General features: G+C 39.5%; 3 protein-coding genes across 6 annotated transcripts; 1 reads left to right on the top strand and 2 right to left on the bottom strand.

Annotated features, from left to right (window-relative positions):
- Positions 1-385: 385 nt before the first annotated feature.
- LOC124539820 (serine/arginine repetitive matrix protein 2-like) lies at positions 386-16,714 on the top strand. Of its 3 annotated transcripts, none has more exons than XR_006967100.1 (15): positions 386-634; positions 1,136-1,305; positions 2,597-2,756; positions 3,116-3,214; positions 3,293-3,358; positions 3,473-3,572; positions 3,656-3,834; positions 5,013-5,263; positions 5,550-8,392; positions 8,803-9,922; positions 10,074-10,152; positions 10,959-11,025; positions 11,338-11,395; positions 13,778-13,805; positions 14,257-16,714. XR_006967100.1 is itself a non-coding variant. In XM_047117177.1 (15 exons), the coding sequence occupies exons 2-13, from the start codon at positions 1,138-1,140 to the stop codon at positions 11,373-11,375; spliced, it is 5,142 nt and encodes a 1,713-aa protein (XP_046973133.1). In that variant the 5' UTR covers positions 387-634; positions 1,136-1,137; the 3' UTR covers positions 11,376-11,395; positions 13,778-13,805; positions 14,257-16,714. The 3 variants fall into 3 exon arrangements, 2 of the variants coding, with proteins under 2 accessions (XP_046973133.1, XP_046973134.1); XM_047117177.1 differs by having other exon boundaries at positions 387-634; positions 10,959-10,997; XM_047117178.1 differs by lacking the exons at positions 386-634; positions 1,136-1,305; positions 2,597-2,756; ... (2 more) ...; positions 3,473-3,572; positions 3,656-3,834 and adding an exon at positions 3,898-4,184 and having other exon boundaries at positions 10,959-10,997.
- LOC124539604 (zinc finger BED domain-containing protein 5-like) lies at positions 11,563-13,425 on the bottom strand. Its single transcript, XM_047116900.1, has one exon. The coding sequence runs from the start codon at positions 13,423-13,425 to the stop codon at positions 11,563-11,565; it is 1,863 nt and encodes a 620-aa protein (XP_046972856.1).
- Positions 16,715-17,487: 773 nt separating the features above from the next.
- Positions 17,488-20,289, bottom strand: LOC124539716 (protein C12orf4 homolog). 2 transcript variants are annotated; one of them, XM_047117057.1, is made up of 8 exons: positions 20,046-20,289; positions 19,646-19,987; positions 19,246-19,467; positions 18,822-18,986; positions 18,231-18,405; positions 18,009-18,156; positions 17,822-17,940; positions 17,488-17,744 (listed from the first exon to the last, which is right to left on the bottom strand). In XM_047117057.1, the coding sequence occupies exons 1-8, from the start codon at positions 20,168-20,170 to the stop codon at positions 17,523-17,525; spliced, it is 1,518 nt and encodes a 505-aa protein (XP_046973013.1). In that variant the 5' UTR covers positions 20,171-20,289; the 3' UTR covers positions 17,488-17,522. The 2 variants fall into 2 exon arrangements, with proteins under 2 accessions (XP_046973013.1, XP_046973011.1); XM_047117055.1 differs by having other exon boundaries at positions 19,646-19,973; positions 20,046-20,288.
- Positions 20,290-21,974: the final 1,685 nt, after the last annotated feature.

Raw genomic sequence — 21,974 nt, forward strand, 5'->3', positions numbered from 1 at the left:
TATATAAGCGCTAAATGCCGGGTGATTAAAATTTAGCTTTGTTAGAAAACTGCTTTATTCCTGCTGTATAAGTTATATATTTATTTGTTCACGTAATATTATTTTCTATTGTATTAGAACGATGTCGTATATAACTAATTGATATGATTTAATCTCAATATTATTTATAATTTCTCTGATATGGTGTGATGGATTTTAATGTAATAAATTAATTTGCAATTAAATGTGGTTTTAATCGTATGTTCTATGAATCTTTTCAAAAATTACATGAAATATGAAGTAATATGTTTAATATCAAAAATTATTTTATGTTGTAAAATTATGCAACTGTACGTATCCGATATTTTTTTTTTTACCTTAAAGTTGGCATTTCACGCGTCCGCTAGGCTAATGCCAGTAATAGAACGCCATATTGGTTAAATTTCATATTGCTTTTGTTTGATTGTCAAGTTACACTTTTAAGTAAAGCGGTCAGCGAGGCAAGTGACGCCATTTACGTTTGAGTTTCAAATAAAGTAATTTTTATTTGGAATTGTGTAGTTGTGACATATATCTGTGAAAAAGAACAGTATTGGTTTAATATTATTGAAATTTTGATTATGTTTATTTTGGTGAACCTGAATATTTGACATCGGTAAGTTGAAATGATGCTGTCCCGGCTCTAATTTTTGTTTTGTGTAGGTGTTGATTTTACAGGGATTAATTATTAATTTATTAGAATTTCATACTTATTAAACATAAAACGCATATTATCACGCCTAAAACTTCTTTCTTCAAATGCTTTTGGATAGTTATGAAGTGGCGGGAAATAATGTTTTGACATTACGATTATTTAGTAAATTGAGAATGTTATAAGTGTATTGTATAAAAAACAATAATTTGAACTTAAGATTCCATGCATTGTGGGTTATAATCGATGAATTTCTGTAGTAGCTTTATCCTTATAAGAATTTAATGTTTATGATTTAAAGTTAGATAAAAGTTTATATTACTTAGGTATTATATGTCTGATATTTTAAAACAGTTTGGATTGCCAAATTATTTTTATTATAATTTTTTTATTAATTTATCAATTGCAATTTGCATATATTACTTTTAAGTTATTTAATTTCGATGAATATTTTGTTTTGTTTAGAAATGTCGGGTGGTCGATTGGTCGTCCTGGACCGCCTTGGGCGGGATGTGAAGACTTACCCTCTCGAAGAGGGGTTGGCCACTATAGGGAGTGATCCTGTCTGTGACATCCGAGTTATGCTGCCCACCGTCAGTCCTCATCACGCTACTGTTGTTGTTCATACTAACCAGGTATATAAAATTTATATATTTGTATCAACAATTTAAAGTGGTAACAAATTAATTTGTATATCACAGACACTGCATAAAAAAATTAACTCAAAATCTTCCAGATAGTCATGATATATCATATAAATCTATTTGTGAAAAATTGTAACTTTGGATATTATAAATTTTTATATCATAAAAATATAAGAAAAGAAAGAAAGATAATAAATTTAATGTATTATGTATGTATTAGTGATTAATGCTTATTGCAAATCGTTTTTCATAAATTATATACTGATATATTTAGTGTCCATCTAATCCTTAATGTTTTAATTTGAAATGTTAGAAATATTTAAAAAGTAATGAATGTCAATAGGGTCCATATTGTTACTTCATTTATGCTTCATTTGTGGTTTGGCCAATTATGGTTGTGGCCTGAAATATTATACAGTCTAAACACATTATAACGAAACTCAAGGGACTGAGTATTTTTTGTCGTTATAGTGAGTTTTCATTATATGGAGTGAACAAAAACAAACAACCAAATTTATTGAATCGAAATAGATGTAATATATATTTACCAATATAGTCCGATAACTCTGTGTGACGTTTTTTGCTATGCGAGTATTTTTTATGTATTCTATTCATATCTTGTGGTAGAATTGTCTTGATTAAATAACAAAAAAAATCTACCATCTTAACAACAATTGGTGGTGATTCGGTTTCGTCCACTTGGTCATCTTCTTCAGCTTAATTAAAATAATACTGATTGTATAAGCAACGAAAAATGCTAACTCTATGCTTCGAAGATTAGATGTGATTAGGTGAGTTGGATAATAAATAAGTTACTGTCTAAAATTATGAACACATTTCTTCGTAATAGAGAATAGCTGTATTGCTATAAAGAGTGTATCAATATGTGGGTTTTAACGCAAACCAACCAAGTCATGCTCTTCTACTTTATACTTCTAATTTATAGAGAGTTTATTGTTATAAAGGATAATGTTATAAAGAGTTTACACTGTATTTGAAAATGCCATTTTAGCTCTGCTTTTCAATCAAGCAAAAGCAAAACTAATTGACAATAAAGTGTTTCAAAATAGTTCAGTGCATCCTATGAAAGAACTATTAATAATTAATTATTAATAACATTTGTTTAAAACATTCAGGAGTTAACTAATTTGCTGATGCATGTGAAGGGTTTACCATTAATATGTAATGTTAATACATATATTCTCTATCGGAGATTATAATGATATTTTTATTAAAACAACGTGAGTCCACGACGGCGGTAGTACATTCGTGTGGTCCGCAGACGGTGGTGCGCAGCGTGTCGGCGGGCGAGACGCTCGTCAACGGCGTGGCGGTGAGCGTGGCGGCGCTGCGCCACCGCGACGTGCTCAGCGTGGGCGGCCGCGCGCTGCGCTGGGAGTACGCGCAGCCCGCGCGCCCGCGCCCGCTCGCGCCGCAGCCCGGTACCAAATCAAATCAAATCAAATAAAATCAAATCAAAATAAACTTTATTCAAGTAGGCTTTTATAAGCACTTTTGAATCGTCATTTTACAATTAAGTGAAGCTACCACCGGTTCGGAAAGTAGATTCTACCGAGAAGAACCGGCAAGAAACTCAGTAGTTACTCTTTTTTAATATTTAAAAAATACAACGTCATGTTAATTAAATACAATTATTTCAATTAATGCCGCACCCTCCCCTGGCGCATTTCAATTTCAAATGATCGATCTCTTCAAAATAACTCGCTGCAATGTATCTTGTACCGAATCACAACCCCGACGTGTGTAACCCGCTAACGAAGTGTATCGTGTGCGCCCCCAGCGCTGGTGCGGCGGGCGACGCGCGCGCGCGGGCGGCGGCGCGGCTCCGAGCCCGCCACGCGCGCCGTGCTGGTGCCGGCGCAGCGCGCCTCCATGCCGGGTGAGCCGCGTTTGATGCTTGAATGCGAAGGACGATATGTATTCTTATCCCCGTTTTTCATTCGTTTTTTTTTATCAGCGTCGTCTGGTGGAAAGCAGGTGGCGATTGTGCAGCCGCAGCGGCGAGACACGAACGAGCAAGCCGGTGAGTTTGTCGTCGACGGCGTATCGATAATAATGATAATGCTCGTCGAGTGCCTCGATTTTCTGGGAACGAGTTACTTCACTACTAAGAGGTTTCTTTTATTTAATGATATAGAATCCTCTCGATCGAATGCGAAAACCAGCAGCAAGCGGCCGCGTCCGAGTCGAAATGATGAGCAGGACTCCATCATCGAGGAAGCCGACGGCTCCAAGAGGTGAAATCACACACGGTCAACAGATAGTCATCACAGATAAACATAGTATCATAAAAGACTGACGTAAAATGTATCAATCGCAGGAAGTCGACCCCGCGCAGCAGCCCCAAGAGCCCGCACCTGCACGACACGACGAAGGCCACGCTGTGGATCGAGTCGCGCAAGACGCCGCGCGCGCCCGCGCTGCGCCTCGCGGCCATGCGCGGAGCGCACCGCGCGCGCACCGCGCCCGTCGCCAAGATACGCGCGCCCGCGCACATAGGTACGTGTGGAGCGCGCCCGTCGCCAAGATACGCGCGCCCGCGCACATAGGTACGTGTGGAGCGCGCCCGTCGCCAAGATACGCGCGCCCGCGCACATAGGTACGTGTGGAGCGCGCCCGTCGCCAAGATACGCGCGCCCGCGCACATAGGTACGTGTGGAGCGCGCCCGTCGCCAAGATACGCGCGCCCGCGCACATAGGTACGTGTGGAGCGCGCCCGTCGCCAAGATACGCGCGCCCGCGCACATAGGTACGTGTGGAGCGCGCCCGTCGCCAAGATACGCGCGCCCGCGCACATAGGTACGTGTGGAGCGCGCCCGTCGCCAAGATACGCGCGCCCGCGCACATAGGTACGTGTGGAGCACGCACATAGGTACGCCCGTCGATACGTTCTACGTGCCTGCTTACACTGTTTCACCCACCCTTCAGACCGGTAATCAATCCGCGATACTGCCGTTTGGCGGTAGAATATCTGATGATCGTTTAGTACGTCGGCCCGACCACCAAGTAACACATTAACATCAACAAGATGTATAATCGTCGATCGTCGTTAGAGATACCGAGACACCAGCTCCAAATATAACAATAACTATAACTAAGTTATATAATCGTAAATCTACTTTTAAGTAGTCTAATATTTTTCATTTCATTTTACTTAGGAGCACTCGAAAAATATGTTCATTACGAATTATTTTTATTACTTTATAGTGCATATTTATTTGTTTTAAAATAGTGTTTTGTTTGAAGTCGGTTTTTCTTCTTTTTTTTTTTTTATATATATTTAGTTTAAAATAAAAAAAAGCCGACTTTATGCGTTCATGAAATGAAGACAATTAAAACCGCTACAAATACTTAATTATCAAATGTTACCTCACGAGTCAGGTCATTGGCCTTCATGCATTCACGATATAGACGTTATTACAAAAAATTGCAAGTTTAATTCGTGATATGTAAATGTGAAAATGATACTACTTTACTTTAAAATAAGAATTTGTTTAGATTGCATTTGCCGTACGGACGTGTGCAACGTGTATTTATTTTATAACCAAATTTAGTCATTCTGGATAATCCAGACCCATGCTTCATATATTTAGCCTCTCAGTTAATTCAAAGTTAGGTGACAACAATGTTCGTGACCTATTTAAAAAGATTGAAGGATTACATAATTTCTTCCTTAGATCACACGAAGCAAGCGGCTATAATGCTCATGACGGGCCACACACCGAAATCTAAGCAAAGTCCGAAGAGCAAGCAGCCCTCGTTCGTGGTCAAAAAGCCAAGTCCAGTGAGACGAACGCCGAAGCAAAAAAAGGCGAGTCCGAAGAAAACTCCGAAGGGAAAGAATTCGAGCGGCTTAGAAGTTACTCCGAAGCGCAAGAGTAGCTTCTCAGCCTCCCGGTCCAGCGCTAAGGCAGCCGCGGACCTTACTGTGAGTCATTTTAGTAATAATAAGTTTTCCGAAAGTTGTAATAACTGTATGTTTTGTTAATGCCGAGTAAACTTGTTATGACGATTTTATAAACGAATATTATATATGTTACTAAATATTCACGTAGAACATGTACATTATTTTATCCGACTACATACTTAAAAGATCCAAATAAAATCATATGGTGTGATAAGTTTTTACTTAGCGTCACTATACATGCAAAAGAGTTTTAAATATTTATTGTTAGATCGAATTCGTAACAGTTTTTCTTTTCTTTATGTTGCAGGCATCAATATTAGAAATTACTGATTCTGATTCCCAAACAGCACGGGGAAGTAACACATCTGTACGATCCTTGCGTAGAAGTACTTTGCGCTCACCAGTTTTACCAACTCCAAAGAAATCTGCTCTCAAAGATCCTTCAGCTAAGAAAAATACACGCAAAACTGAGTCAATCAAGTTCGACTTGAGTAATCTGGAGAGCAACGCACAAAATCGTTCGTCGGACATATTATTTATTACAGAAACGACTAAAGAAAATTCATATAACGGTGACTCAGCAGACGACCTGTCGCTGCATTATTCAGACACTTCGACCACTCAGTCGCCTTCGCCGAGAAAATCTATACACTCTAGGAGTAGTCGAATATTAGAAAAATCTTTGGGAAGTACATTCGTGTACAATACACCCACACAGGAACACAGGAACATAACTTCAGGGTCACCTCATAGTCAAAAGTCTTCAAGGGGAAGTTTAATTGTTCAGAAAGCATTAGAAAGCTCGAATTTAGAATCTTCAAGATATTCCAGAAGAACGACCAGAACTGTTTCAGATCACAGCTACAGTACCACAATCACGTCAGCTCGTAAAACTAAGACTTTAAGTCCACGGTCCTCGAACCAAAATATAGAATCGTATTCAATTGTTGATTTGGTGTCGATTGGGTCGAACGACTCTAACAGGAGTGTGTACAATTCCGCTGGTTCCAACAATAGTACAGTGACGTTCGACACTCCTCAAACTATGGCCAGTAGGACGACTAGATCGAACAATCCATCGTTGCTGGGTTCCAGTACTCCATATCTGAATAGAACATCGTCACCAAAGCCTAGCCCCGAAGTAACGCGCGGTACCAAATTGCGAGTGTCCAGTGTGACTACAAGGAGGTCTGCTTCCATCACTACGCCAGAGAACTCTCAGATACATACTCCCTTCAATAGTACAAGGATTTCTAAAATGTCTCGAAGTCGATCTAGAATTAATGACAGCGATATCCTACTTGTAGATGAAAATGAAGATTCGTCACCGAAATCATCGCGGCGTGCTAGTAAAACGAGCATAGCTAGCCCGATAGTGAGGAAAAATATGTCCAAAACGAATGTGCCACCGGAAAGTCCGTCGAATGGCACAATAACACCAACAAATCGATATAGTCCTGCAGAAGCCACTACGCCTGTACTTAGTATTCAAAGTCTCTTAGACCAAAGCGCTTTGAGCCAAAGCTCCATAACGTCTAAGCAATCGGAAACTAGATCAAGAGCAGCAAATCTGAAGAGGAAAACTGTGGATGCTGTCACTTCACCGCCAAAGAAATATAGAACGAGCATTAAATCAAGGTCACTAAGTTTTAGTAGTAAAAGATCTTTAAGGGCAAGGAAGTCTTCTTCTGACTTAATAAAGTCACACATTAAAACACCTAAAGAAAATCAGAAAATTGTAACTCCTAAGAGTGCCGTTAAATTAGTGCAAGAAGCAGTTAAAAATAAACATTCGACCGCAAAAAAGCCTACATCCAAGCGTTCGATAATTGACAATCTTGATGAATCTGACTTTGTAAAACAATTATTCAATAGTCCGGTTAAAAGAAAATTATCTCAGAGTATGACAGAGTTTTCTAGAAAACAACTTTTCGAGGATATTGATTCACTTCCTTCAAGACCGCCAAGAAGAACCACAGCGTTGACAGGGAGGTCACCTGATAACTCCCTGTTAAATCAAACTGAAGCATTCCCCCCAGAAGTGTTTGTAAGCCCTCTAAGTACTCCCGGCAACAGCCCTAATTTATCTGGAATAAAACGCCTATTTGCTAAGAATACTCCAGAAAATGACTTACGAAACGTAAGAGGAGTGAAGTCATTGCTAAGAACTCCGCGTAATAAGAAATCTATCGGAAACGACCTAAGTAAAGTTTCGGGTGTGAAAAAAGTGTTTGCTAGGTCGCCAAGAAACCGATTGAGTGATGTGAGGGTTAAAGAAGTCTTTGCTGTATCGCCCAAAAATGACTTACGACGAGTATCAGGGGTCAAGTCTCTATTTCAATCAACAAGGAAAGCGAGAACACCTAAGAACACGCTTGATGATTTGACGGGTGTAAAGAATTTATTCCGAAAATCGCCATTAAACGACTTGCAGAATGTATCAGGTGTGAAGAAAACCTTACGAGTTAACTCACCGAGAAACGATCTGACAGACGTTAGAGGCGTCAAACAATTATATAGACAAAAGGAGATCCGAAACGATTTGAGCGACCTCAGTGGCGTTGAAGAAATATTCCATGAAACGCACAACCTGGACAGCACCTTCGACCAGCTGATAGGAAAACCACGCGTCAGATCGTATACGAAATCTAATAGCCTAACTACCGTCAACAAATACAAGAAACAAACGCGAAAGACGAAATCTCTTCACGATTCCATCGGTCTCATAACGAACAACGTGGAGCAGTGGCTGGACAACGAACTGAAAAAGCGCGTCCACAGACCCAACGAGTCCCCGACTCCGAAAAAGTCCGTGAACAAAACGAACCTGACGAGGGAACTGCAGAAGCTCTCGACCGACACAATAGAGGGGAGCCTTCCCGTGCGGACCTCGAGGGCTCGTAGCAGCACTCTGACGAACACGGAGGCGGAGCTTCCGTCGCAGCGCAAGAAATCCGCATCGGAGGTGTACGGCGCGCACACGCTGCCCATCAAGAAGAGGTCGCTGGTGGAGGCGCCGGGCGGCAGGAGCTCGCTGCCCATCAAGAAGCGGCTCGTGCACTCCACGCCCGTCAAGGGCCGCGCGCGCGCCGCGCTGCTCGCGCCCGCGCTCGGCCGCGTGTCGCCCATCGCGCGCGCCGCCACGCCGCGGTGAGCGACACTCTAATTCATGCTCCTATCGAATGCTATTTGTTGGATTGTCTTGTAATATGTATTTGTTCAGTAATGAGCTGAGATGGCCCAGTGGTTAGAACGCGTGCATCTTAACCGATGATTGCGGGTTCAAACCCAGGCAAGCACCACTATATATATGTGCTTAATTTGTATTTATAATTCATCTAGTGCTCGGTGGTGACGGAAAACATCGTGAGGAAACCTGCATGTGTCTAATTTCATCGAAATTCTGCGACATGTGCATTCCACCAACCCACATTGGAACAGCGTGGTGGAATATGTTCCAAACCCTCTCCTTAATTGAAGAGGAGGCCTTATCTCAGCAGTGGCAATGTATAGGCTGTTACTTTACTTCACAGTAATGAGTATCAATTTATATTTTTCAGAAAATCACAGCAAGCGAAAGAATCACCGACGGCGAAAGCATCTCAGGTGAGAGCTGCAAAATTGCCAGAAGTTCCAATATCCGAAGATTTGCCAAAGGCGTCCCCGAGGAGAACCCGTGGGAAGACTTCGGTCCGAAGTAGCCCCCAACGAGCGCGAGTAACGAGAGGAAAGAAAATAGATCCCCCAGTAGCTAACGCGAAAAAAAGAAGGTCTTCAATGGTCATAACTAAGAAACCACCAGTAATGAGCCCTATGGCTGGGCCTAAAACCAAAGCAGTAAAGGTCACGAAAACGACCATCACGAACACGAGTCCAAAGAAAACTAGATCTAATAGACAAAAATCTCAAGCTGAAGAAACAGTTAAAACTCCGAAAAAGACAAGGGCAAAAATGAATGTAAAAAGTGTCACAGTCACAAAACCAACTCCGCAACCGAAAGCCAGGAGTACGAGACAAGGCAAGAAAATTCAGGAACCGGTTGTTGACAGTAATGATGGCAAGGCACCGAAACGGGGCCGGAAAACCGCTGATAACAAGATCATTACTAGAGAGACAGAGGAATCAAAAACAGAGCAAAGGAAACTTGCAGGAAAAATTGTTACTGAAAATAAATCTAAAACCAAAACACGAAACCATAAAACCGAACAAGCGCAAACTCCCCCTAAAAAAACTCGCAAAAATAATCTAGAAATAAATCAAACTGACAAACCCCAGAAGCGATCGAAAGCATCACAACAGAAAACTGAAAAACAAATAAACGTCGAATTAGAAGAAATCCGACCCACAAGGGGACGCAAACCTAAAAATAGTGTGACTGCTACAGAAACTGGTAAAAGTAAGCGAAAAGTAACCACAGTAGAAGAGTCTACAGCTACCAAAGCTACTAGTGTAGAAGTAGTGCCGAGAAAAGGTAGACGCGGCACTAAAGTGGCAGAAAGTATTGAGCCATCAATTGAGAAAAGCCATAAACAAGGTACACAGGAGGTAAAAGGTGACCTCAAAAAAGGAAAAAGAGCCAAAAACAGTGTAGCTGAGAGCAAAACTGAAGCTCCGACGGTAGAAGTTGGAAAAAGAGCCAAGAAAACTGCGCCTAAAGTACCAAGTAAACCTGTTAAATCGGTACGCAATTTCAAATTTATCATTGCTACATATTTATGATTTCATTTTCAACATACATTTAATGATGAGATAACGAAGGGAATGAAATAAAAAATGAACAAATGACTAATAATAAGCTGATGGTATGAAATAAATAATTACTTCGTTTCAGGTGTCATTAGTCGTCGAAGAAGCGCCGAAGACTAAGGGACGGAAGCGGAAGACGAAGATTGAAGAGTCGCTCGTCGAAGGTAAGAGATCATTATTTTTAAGCCATACAATTCTACCTCTGCCATGAATGGCTCTGATATTTTTAACGCCATTTACTAGTGTCCTGTTAAAAAATCTTTTGCACATCCAGATGATTTTTTTTTATGGTATAGGTTGGCAGACTAGCATATGGGCCACCTGATGGTAAGTGGTCACCATTGCCCATAGACAATGACTCCGTAAGAAATATTAACTATTCCTTACATCGTTAATGTGCCACCAACCTTGGGAACTAAGATGTTATGTCCCTTGTGCCTGTAGTTACACTGGCTCACTTACTCTTCAAACCGGAACACAACAATACTGAGTACTGTTATTTGGCGGTAGAATAATAGAGATGAGCTGAGATGGCCCAGTATGAGCTGAGATGGCCCAGTGGTTAGAACGCGTGCATCTTAACCGATGATTGCGGGTTTAAACCCAGGCAAGCACCACTATATATGTGCTTAATTGTGTTTATAATTCATCTCATGCTCGGCGGTGAAGGAAAACATCGTGAGGAAACCTGCATGTGTCTAATTTCATCGAAATTCTGTCACATGTGCATTCCACCAACCCGCATTGGAACAGCGTGGTGGAATATGTTCCAATCTCTCTCCTTAATGGAAGAGGAGGCCTTATCTCAGCAGTGGGAAATTTACAGGCTGTTACTTTACTTTACTTTTTTTTTACTTTAGAATAACTGATGAGTGGAGTGAATTTATTTTTAAATTTCAAATTCTAAATTTATTTTGCATGACTTTAAATAATTATCTACTAATACTAACGTCGTCCCGTGTGTCCGCAGCGCCGGCGGACAAGCGGCGGCGCGGAGCCCGCGAGCCCGGTGCGTAGCCCGCACGCTCCTGCAGGAGGTTGCGAGGAACTCACCTTAGATTAATACTCCGTGGGAGTTGCTTAATTTTCTGCTTCACCATGCAGTACAAATGTCTCCTCGTGAAAACGTCATGTATATTCAAAGTCAAAGCTGTATATTTCAAAGCACAGACATAACTCATTGTTCAAATCCAAAACTGATCGCATCCGTGTTCATCAAAAGTAGTAATTTTTTTATTGTAATAAAAGCCATAGTGACCTGAAGAAAATAGTCTATGTTCGCATATCGGTTATTATGTTGTTTATAATTTATATGTTTTTTTTTTCATTCTATATTCATACTGTTGCAGTCGTTCAGAGGACATCCAGTCGGTCTCGAAGAAGATAACAGTATCTCAACGTCGGATACTCTAAAACAGCGCTTCTTAACCTTTTACAGTTCACGGACCCCTGGGCAATCAAGCACAATTTCAAGGACCCCTTAATAATAAAAAAAAACATTAATAATTTTCTGAACATTTATTTTAGTATCTACTATATATATATTAAGAAAAGTACTTAGTTATACAAAAACGTTAGTGTGAAGGTTGGTGCTGCTTTTTTGCAACTAAGTTAGTGATGTTTGGGTTGATGTTGCTATTAAGTTGTAATCTCAAATCGGATTCCACATGCAATCTGTTTCTGTATTTATTTTTAGTATATACCAGAGCAGAGAATGCCTTTTCACAGAGGTATGTGGTTGAGAAAAGCAGCAAATGTTTCAGTGCTTCTTCTGATATTTCCTTATAATCTTTTTTTACATTCAACCAAAAACTTGACAAAGAGAATTCCTTGAAAGTTCGTTTCAAAGCTGAATCACAGGATATTTCGATTAATTGATTTTCCTGTACCGTTGTCAAGCCAATGATATCAGTAACGTCTGTGTTGAAAGGGTCTACTATCCAAGTTTTATTTTTGTCGGGTACTGGAAAATAATTCCGAAACGAAGACCTCAACGTGCGGAGGTGTTTAATCATTTCGTCTTGTACTTGTGTTGACAACGTTGCTTCACCAGAGGATTCCAAAAACGCTGCCAGTGTAGGAAAGTGATTATAGTTTTGTTTAATTGTACGATTAGTCCAAAGGTCAATCTTTTTTAGCATCGTTTCTATTTTATCTTCAACTTGGAAGATGTTGTTATCTCTCCCTTGCAGACCCAAGTTCAGCTCGTTAAGGGCATTAAAGATATCAGCTAAATATGCTGCCATTGAGAGCCATCCAAAGTCATTAAATTTATCAGCATGTTTATTAGCTCCGCCTACAGAATTTTTCAAAAAGAATATTCTTATCTCATCTCTCAGCTCAAAAACACGTGACACAACTTTGCCACGAGATAACCAACGTACTTCAGCATGCAATAACAACTGCTTGTGAATGCTTCCCATTTCTTCACAAATCATTCCGAAAATACGGGAATTTAGAGGCCTCGCTTTAATAAAATTCACTACCTGCACTATGTCATCTAACACTGTTTTTAATTTTTCTGGCATATTTTTAGCAGCTAATGCCTCTCTATGAATGCAGCAATGATGCCAGACAATAGATGGATTCATCTTCTTTACGCGCGCCTGAAGTCCTATTCGTGTACCGGTCATAGCTCGAGCACCATCGGTACTAACCGCCACACATTTATCCCACGGTATTTCATGAGTGGACATAAATTTGTTCAATACTTCAAAAATAGCTTCACCTGTAGTATGCGAAGGCAGAGGCATACAGAATAATAAATCCTCATTTATACCGTCGTTGTGTTCGTAACGAACATATGCAAGCAAGTTTGCATCATTGCTAATATCTGTGCTCTCATCTAATTGCAAAGCATAAAATGTGCTCGCTTTAACGTTCAAAATCAACTGCTCTTTAACATTTCCTGACATTTCATCAATTCTACTCTTCACTGTACTGTTTGATAACGATATTATGTCCAATTCCTTGGAAGCTTTGTCTCCCAACATAGCAGAAACCATAATTTTAGCGCACGGTAATATTAATTCTTCGGCGATGGTGTGAGGCTTACCACTTTTTGCAACTAACAAGGATACTTGGTAAGACGCTAATACAGCATTTTCGTTATTGGTCCCAGTAGCAGTCTTCATCATTGTTTTTTTGCTTCGCTCTAATTCCGAAGCTTTAATTTGGAAAAAGGATTTAGATTTCTCACGAAGATCTTGGTGTTTTGTTTCTAAATGACGTCGGAGTTTGGCCGGTTTCATTGACTCATTCGACAAAACTTCGTAGCATATGACGCACTGAGGTCTTTCTTCGCCGTTTAAATTGGTACTTGTGAAACCGAAAGCTAAGTATTCGTTGCAAAACTTTCGACGTTTAACCTTTGAAGTCGAAGATTTTTCATTTGCTTCGTCTGAAGCGGAATCATTTGATTTTAACCAGCGTTTCATTGTCACAAATAGTCACAATCACTTTAAAAACGTAACGTAACGTCTCCAACGCAACACAACACAAAACAAAACAATGCAGGCGCAAGCACACAACACAAATGATTACTCGGCGCTAGTGTCAGGCGCGGGCGGTGCGGGGAGAGTTATAGCCTGCACGCACATTTCGGACTTCACTTCAGTCTCGGACACCGTCGCTGGCGCACGTTCGCCATGCTAAAAGCGTAGCGATTACGAGAGACTTTTAGTTACATTTATTTGTTATTATTAAATGGTCCATAGATGAGACTACGGACCCCCATACCTATACTCGCGGACCCCCAAGGGTCCGCGGACCACAGGTTAAGAAACAATGCTCTAAAAGTACAAATTTGATTGTTAAGGTGAGGTATTATATGCCGGTATATGTAAGCAATGTTCTCTTAGGCAATGCCCTTTAGCGATATTCAGCATAAGCATATGAAATTCAGTAAAATTGATAAATAATATGAATTAAAAAAATAATACAAAAGTAACGAAAGTTTAGCTGATAAAAACCTCTGAAATAAATAAATTGCTTCCGTTAGTTAATCTCGATTTAGTTAATTATACTCAGGTGTGGTGATTGTTTACCAACCAATAAAAATAACTATGATTGTTGAAAATTCATGTGTAATATTTTAATATTGAATTGACATTTTATTGTAATGATGGATGTTTGTTTATGCTTATTTCGTATGGTTGGTAAATTTGTTATAGTTACAAATTATCACAGTAGTTGTCCCAAAATAAAATTAAATACTTGGCCACTGTTGAATAAATATATTTTTTAATAATTGTCATTTTATCTTTCAGGTAAATAGATGATACTTAGTATTCGGAGGTTTGCATTTAGAGTAATATAATTTTTAATGTAGATTTACAACATCCTTTGAGAGGATTTTATTATATATTGTTTTTTAGCAAAAAAAGATTGTATTTAATATAAGGTGCTCTTCAGAGATGCCAAAATATAGATTAGTTTACACTTAGTCACAGACAATGTTTCAGCCTTTGTCCAAAATGTAAACGATTGTGAAAACCTATGGACACAAATTTAACTATCACAAAAACAAGTGACTGATAAATTCTTGATTATTACACTTCAATTTATTTCTTTATGTTATTATATATTAAATTCACTATATTTCTTTAACTTTTTATATAAATATGACATTTCGGACATTTTGATCTGTATGAAATAGAAATCGCAATTCATTCAACTATATTGTTTACATTTTGCACAAAAATAAAGAATTTCCCATTTTAATATTATAATTATTATTGTGGCACTTGGAATTAGTAAAGGTTTTATTTATAATGTAATATTTTAACAATTTCGGCTAAGAAATTAAGTTACTTTGATTTCAATAAAAATAATAATCTATTTAATTTTAATAAATCGAGATGCAAGAAAAGGAATACAAGAGCTCGAATATTTGATCTTCAATTACCTCACAATAATAACCTCAAATACCTTCAATACGGTTGCTGGCATACTTCAATGTGATGTTATATGTAATATTTTACACAAATTTGAAGACAATTCCTTCTTCCATATCGAGATGGTTTCAATACAAAGGTAGAGTATTTATGTTTATGATCGATGTATCCTTCAGCTAGTGTAATTGTGTGACTAAGATTGTGTGGATTTTTTGTTTCATTAAATATGATGCAAATATCTTTGCATATATGACAATAATAATGTTAATACAATATTTCACAAATTTTCATTCCACAAATGGCTGTAAAATTTTTCATTATATATTTTTGTAATAAAACGATTGTATTAATTTGTATACCAATGTTTATATTTCACTTTTTTATACAATGCTAATAATTTAGAAGGACTTCTGTTGTAAAAGAGCAGTAACTGCTTACATCTAGTCTCTGCAACGCCTTTCTACAACGATTTAACAGATTTTTCTTTGATCTTAATTGTAATTGGGTGATGGCACAGACGACGTGATACGCCACCAATGAGAGTTAAGTATTTGGCCTGTTAAGTCATTTTGATTGGCGTTTCAGAAACTAGGGTTTCTTGTAAGGTATATTCGATATTTTGAATAAGTGTTATACACAAATATGATATATAGGATATATTAAACTTAATAACTACTTAAAGCAAAGTTATATATAAACTGTATCTGTCAGACATTTTAACAAAACTACAATATAGTTGTAGGGTAACTTATGTTTGTTGGTGATTGAAGCGATTTACGCGAATATTTTATTTTAATATAAGGCGCTCTTCAGATATGCCAAACCTTATGATACGATTTATGTTAACTTAGGCTTTATAAATATATTACTATTCATTCATTTATAAGCAGTGATTACGATTTTGTACAAAATGTAAAAGCAACAAGTTGTGGTCACAATCTATGCATACTTTATATCTATAAAAAAATTGATATCAATATTTTATCTGTTTTATATGTATGTTTATACATTCACCCAGAAAGAATAAGAAAATGTATGTGTGATTCTTAAAAAGTTGTATGAATGGATTTGAAAGAAGCTTATATTTTAAATGTTTTACATTTTGTACAAATGTAAATTGTGTTATAAAGTTTGTTGGAATGTAAATGCTAGTTAATGTTTGTGCTGTTAGAATTAGTTTTGTTAATCGAATAATTGTCTCGATTTAAATATTAATTATTCATATTTTTTTTCTTAGACATAAACTCAATATAAAGTCTAAATCAATGTTCTTAAAATTATGACAATGGAAGGATTGATGATATTTTTTCTTTGTCATTGAGTTTGTCGAGAAAAGCTTCACTTTGACACAACAGCATGGCATGCATAAGACTATTGTACAAGTATTGTATCGTTTGCGCGCTACGCAGACGCCGTACTTGATTTAAAATTAATATATATAGAAATGTTAAAAATTACAAAATATTGTTCGAATGTAAAATGTAGCTAATATTGTATGGTGTTAGCATGGTGTAGGCGATTTGTAATTTAATTACAAGGGAACAAAATATTCATTTTAAAATCGATGACAATTAGTGATAGAAATAAGTTTTTAATATATGTATTAGAATTACTTTGAAATATTGCTTTGTTCCAAATTTAAATTTACGTTGATTTCTATTAATAATTATGTGATTATGCACTCGATGTTTTATTTTAATGTTACATCCCCTTATATTAAATTAAAATAAATTCTACTAGTGATTATTTTATATTTGACAGTCTGGAGGAGTTGATTTTATTTTACGTTTAGTAAGACGAGAGGTCACAGGGGTAAGACTACCGGAAATCTTAACCGTTTCTGATGACCTTTTGCCGCGGTGCGACAAATGTGTCGGAGTAGCGAGGTGCAATTAGCATCCAAATCCTCTAAAGGTTTCAGTTCACTAGTGGTACAGTAACAGGGGTGATGCTTCTAAATATTTATTCTATGTGAACAAATTGCACTTTCAACTGTGTAAAGAGTTCTTTAAGTGCCGCACAGGCAACTGACTTGATCGCTACTGGGCAATATTTTGTTTTTCACAGTTTATATTTGGGTCTATACTAATCTAAGGACCTAAGACCTTACTTTACATTTTAACAGTTAACAGTAAGATACTATTCTCAGTATTTCAATAGTCGAATTACTCGTTTACTAAATGAAAAAAGAGGGCTGCTTCTGTAGTTTTTAAAATATAGCTTATATTACAATGAAAGCTGTCAAATTCATCCAATGAATATAAATAAAAATAAAGTTCGAGGTTGTTATTAATTTTGATCCACAAAATTAAACATTGCTCCTCGCTGCAGCGCGTATCGCACCGGCGTCGCGCTATGCGGGCTCTAGGCGTTCGCCAGACGGGCGCCAGGCGGGCGCTAGGCGTTCGCCAGACGGGCGCCAGGCGGGCGCTAGGCGTTCGCCAGACGGGCGCCAGGCGGGCGCTAGGCGTTCGCCAGACGGGCGCCAGGCGGGCGCTAGGCGTTCGCCAGACGGGCGCCAGGCGGGCGCTAGGCGTTCGCCAGACGGGCGCCAGGCGGGCGCTAGGCGGGCGCTAGGCGTTCGCCAGACGGGCGCTAGGCGGGCGCTAGGCGTTCGCCAGACGGGCGCCAGGCGGGCGCTAGGCGGGCTGCGGGCGCGCGCGCACGGGGCCGGACACGCGGAAGATGGTCGGCAGCAGCGCGCCCAGCGCCGCGAACAGCGCCGGGCTGATGGCGGCCGGCAGCGCCGCCGTCAGCGTGCGCAGCGCCGCGCCGCCGCCGCCGCTCGCCTCCAGCACGAAGCCCTTCACGCACTTCAGCACCAGCTCCGCGCGCCGCATGCACCACGCCGCCGTCATCTCCTGCAAGCCGGCCCGGTCACGCGCCTGTGCTGTCGCCGGCCCCGCGCCGACCGCCCCCCCCCCCACCCCCCACTCACCTCCGTCAGCTCGTGCCGCAGCAGCAGCGGTATCGCGATGGAGGTGACGTCGTTGCAGCAGGCCGCCTTCAGAATGTTGCGGAGACCCAGGATGGCGGGGTGGCGCGACGTTATGTCACCTGCAACCGATTGAGGCTGACCGTGTACCGCAGCGACGATGACCCTTCCGACTCCGACGAATGAATACCTGATTTGAGGGAGTCGTCGTCGACGACGAGGTGGAAGACGACGTGCGCGTCCGCCAGGTTGCTGTGGCGCGTCACGAACACGTCGCCGGGCTGCAGCGCCCGCCGCGCGCGCGCGCCGCCCTCGCGCTGCGCGTTGCGCCGCGCCGCCTGCAACGCGAGCCGCGATCTGACTGACTGATCTGACGTGACCGGCGCACCCCCCCCCCCCGTCGTGTACTCACGGGCTCCTCCACGGCGTCCGCGATGCGCCGCAGCTGCGCGTCGAGGTCGGCGAAGTGGTGCTCGGTGGCGGCGCGCAGCTGCGGCGAGCGCACCCGCGCGTCGGCGCACAGCACGGCGCCGCTCAGCTCACTCGAGTACAGCGCCAGCGCCGGCTGCACGCGCGACCACGCCCCCCTGCGCCGAATATTGTTCGAGTTAAAGTGGCGTATTTTGAAAGAAAGAAAAAACATTTATTGACATACACACATATAAAGAAAAAATTGATATAAAAAAAACATAACGAAAGATATAATAATAACGAAAAAAAAAAAAAATTAAATATGAATATAAAACTTGTGTGCAGTCAAAAGGAGACAGCTCAGGCTATGAGGGATTTTTATCCCACTGCTAATTTTCAGCTGTCTCCCTTGTAGCCACGCAATGACAGTATCAACTAAAGTGATTATCTTAAACAAACTATCAACTTAAACATAAACATACACATAAACATTTGAGGGGTACGGGACGCGAGGCGCAGGTTTCATGCAAGGACGTCGGGCACATTGAATCCTCGGACGAGCCATGAAGCGAAACGACCAAGATGCGCTCACCCGTCTGCCCTGTCGCCGGAGCAGAGGTCCAGCATGTCGACGGCCACGAGGCGGATGTTGTGCGTCTGCTTGAGCTGCGAGCCGAGGTGTATGGTGAAGCTCTCCTCCAGTCGCGGCGCGAGCGGCGCCAGCGGCTCCGGCGGCAGCGCGCTCAGCGGCGACGTGCTGACAACCAACGCGACATTTTCATGGATTATGCAGCTTGCTGCTAGCTGGTTTTATGCAATTATAGTTTTAATTTAGGGGCAGAATTTCTCTGTTAATTAATAATACCAGCTGATAAAAAATATCAAAAAGTGAAATGTGACAGAGATGGGTTGCAATCTGAGTGAATCCTTTTCTTTACTGTGCTAAACTATTCTAGCCAATATTTTTAAATCAAAACTAATAATAAAAACTATTTTTAATGAAACAGTTTAATTACCTTGGAGTAACTCTTTCATCAGTCTGATATTCATTAATAGCGGTCATGAGCCAGGCTCTGTGAGTGGCTCTTTGAGTGTGTCTCAAAGCATCGAGCTGAGAGTCCCACCTCCCCGCTGCCAGGCTTTGCTGCTCAAAATGTTGTGCTGCTAATGCATTAATTTCTTCTTCAGTTGTCGATACATTTAAAAGTCGCATTTTCTCTTCCATTTCCTCTGTTTGTCTATAAATATTATTAGAATTAAAACTCACATACAGAACAGTACATATGTGTTATGCCATTTGTGAATTTATTGATGAATATTTACAAATTCCTGTCAATAAAATCTTAGAACAAGCCAGCTAGTTATTCCTTTATATTATAAAATACATGGAGTGTAACTATTCTTACAAAAACTCACTTTTGTGTAAGTTTTTGAATATCCTCATCACGGTTCTTCAACATATTCATAACAGTCTTAGCATAAGAGCTTTCCACTTGCATGATGGTCTCCAAGGCGGGTGAATGGACCAGCTTGTGGTAAGCGGCTGCAAACACTTCTTCATCTGATGTTCCTTTTTGCTCAGCAAAGTCTACGACATTCTCCTTGAATTGTTTCTCCCAATTTTTTATTACACTTTCTACATCCAGCTCATTATTCTTGAACTGATCAATAAGTTTCGCATCTCGTTCATTATGAAAGTTTTTCGTTTCTTCTGATACAAATTCAGCTAACTTTTCATTAAGTTCTGCAAAGTGATTACTAAGTAATTAATAATATGAAATGTAAAATATTTTTTATAATTAGATTATCTATTTACCATCCTCCAAGTACACCGGTATGTGAAACATTTTTAAAACTCTTTGCACGAGCTCTCGCGTCGAGCCGTCGTATGGGATTTGCACGGGCACCTCCAGCTTGTATAGCAATTCTTCGTTGGTACATGTTGGAAAGGAGAACTCGAAGGTTTTGGAAGTATTTTGTAAAGTTTCCGAAGTCATTTTGTCAACAACAATCAACACAAAACACCTACTTCACTTTTGTTTGACGGAAACGTCAATTTGCCGTCAAAATACATTTGTTTTGACAGCTCATTTTGGATACACACGCTAAAACATTAAAATTAGTAAGTAAGTAAAAAGTAATATCACATTAACCATTTTAGTATAATCTAAGTAATATTTTATTTCGTTAATCAAGTAGGTTCTTTTAAACGTATGTAGCAAATAGATTCAATGTACCCTTGTATTATTCTATACCTATCTATCTATCTATATCTATCTATATTGTGGTATTCTATCGCTTACTAACATTTCTAACAAACCAATATTACAGTTTCTTCAAAACACTTTTGTCCCAATTTCACCTTTTAAATTTGTAACAAAATTTATCTAAAACATTTCAGTTAACAAAACTAAAATTTCTTACATCGAAAATGTAAAATTTCTACAAAAACCTGTCTAATAAGCGAGATGAACTTCTCGCTTAGTGCTAACTTAATTACTTGAGCTCTCTGTGCTCAAGTAATTAATTAATGCTTGAAGCACCGGCTCTTAACATTGTTTCTCGGATATGTCAACGCATGATTTTTTTATTTTTTGCTCATAATATCGGAATTGCGTTTCAACGGGGAAATGCTGCTAGAATTCTTGCCACACTTCCACGCGGTCAAGATTTATACAGAAACTACTTTCAGATCACATTTTAATATGTTTAAGCATTTACTATTATTAATTCTAATGTTAATAAAAATGTATGTATTAAGTAGATGTTGATAATTAAATAATGGGTAATTCTTCAGAAAAGCTATAACCATTCCTCTCCGCTTTTTAATGTCAAGTTTAATTGTTATTATGTTTTTTAGAGACATTTACTTTTATTGTTTGAGGAGCCAAGTTAAAAACATCTACGGAATTTTGGTATAAACAAAATATTATGCTTCAAGAAGGATGTGGATGATATTGCGAAGTCGGAAACTTTGTGTCGGTAATTGTGAATGTATTTTATTAAGATTGGTATTATTATGGATATCATACTTATGAGTCATGTAGTAAAGAGATATATGAGTATTTTTTTGTCTGTTTTCCGATTTCACAAACCCATTAGCAAAAAATATTGATCCGATTGTTATGAAATCTTGGCACTCTAGTAATATGTATGATAATATAAATTTATAATATGTATTGTTCCATTTGCTGTCGAAACGCTTGGCCCTTGGCGTAGTGGTGCAAAAAGCTTCATCAAAAGTATAACACCTCGCCTCATTGCCTCCACTGATGACAGGAGGGCTGGTTCGTTTTTTGCCCAGAGAAACAGAATTGCGATTCAACGGGGAAATGCTGCTAGCATTCTTGCCACCATTCCACGCGTCCAGATTTATACAGCAACTAGTTTTAGTTCATATTTGTATATGTTTAAGCATTTAATGTCATTATGATATGATATTATGTTATGATAATATGATGTATGTTGGTATGATAATGATGATTACAATACCAACAATACAATATCAACTATACACCAATGTTCATCACTATGGAAAACTCGTTGAGGTTAACTTTATTCCATTAACGCAATGTGAAAAAATTGCCCAAGCTAATTATCTTATTTAGCATTAAGTCCCGAGGTCAAATATAAGGTTGTGGTAGTAAAAGCCTCTATGTTTTCTGACAAGGTATTCTCTGTAGAGTCCTTTGTATATATAAGTTAGGAGTGTAACGACTATGTGTAATGACTAGGAATGAATCGG

Source organism: Vanessa cardui, chromosome 23 (genome assembly GCF_905220365.1).
Source record: "Vanessa cardui chromosome 23, ilVanCard2.1, whole genome shotgun sequence".
Taxonomy (NCBI): Eukaryota; Metazoa; Arthropoda; class Insecta; order Lepidoptera; family Nymphalidae; genus Vanessa; species Vanessa cardui.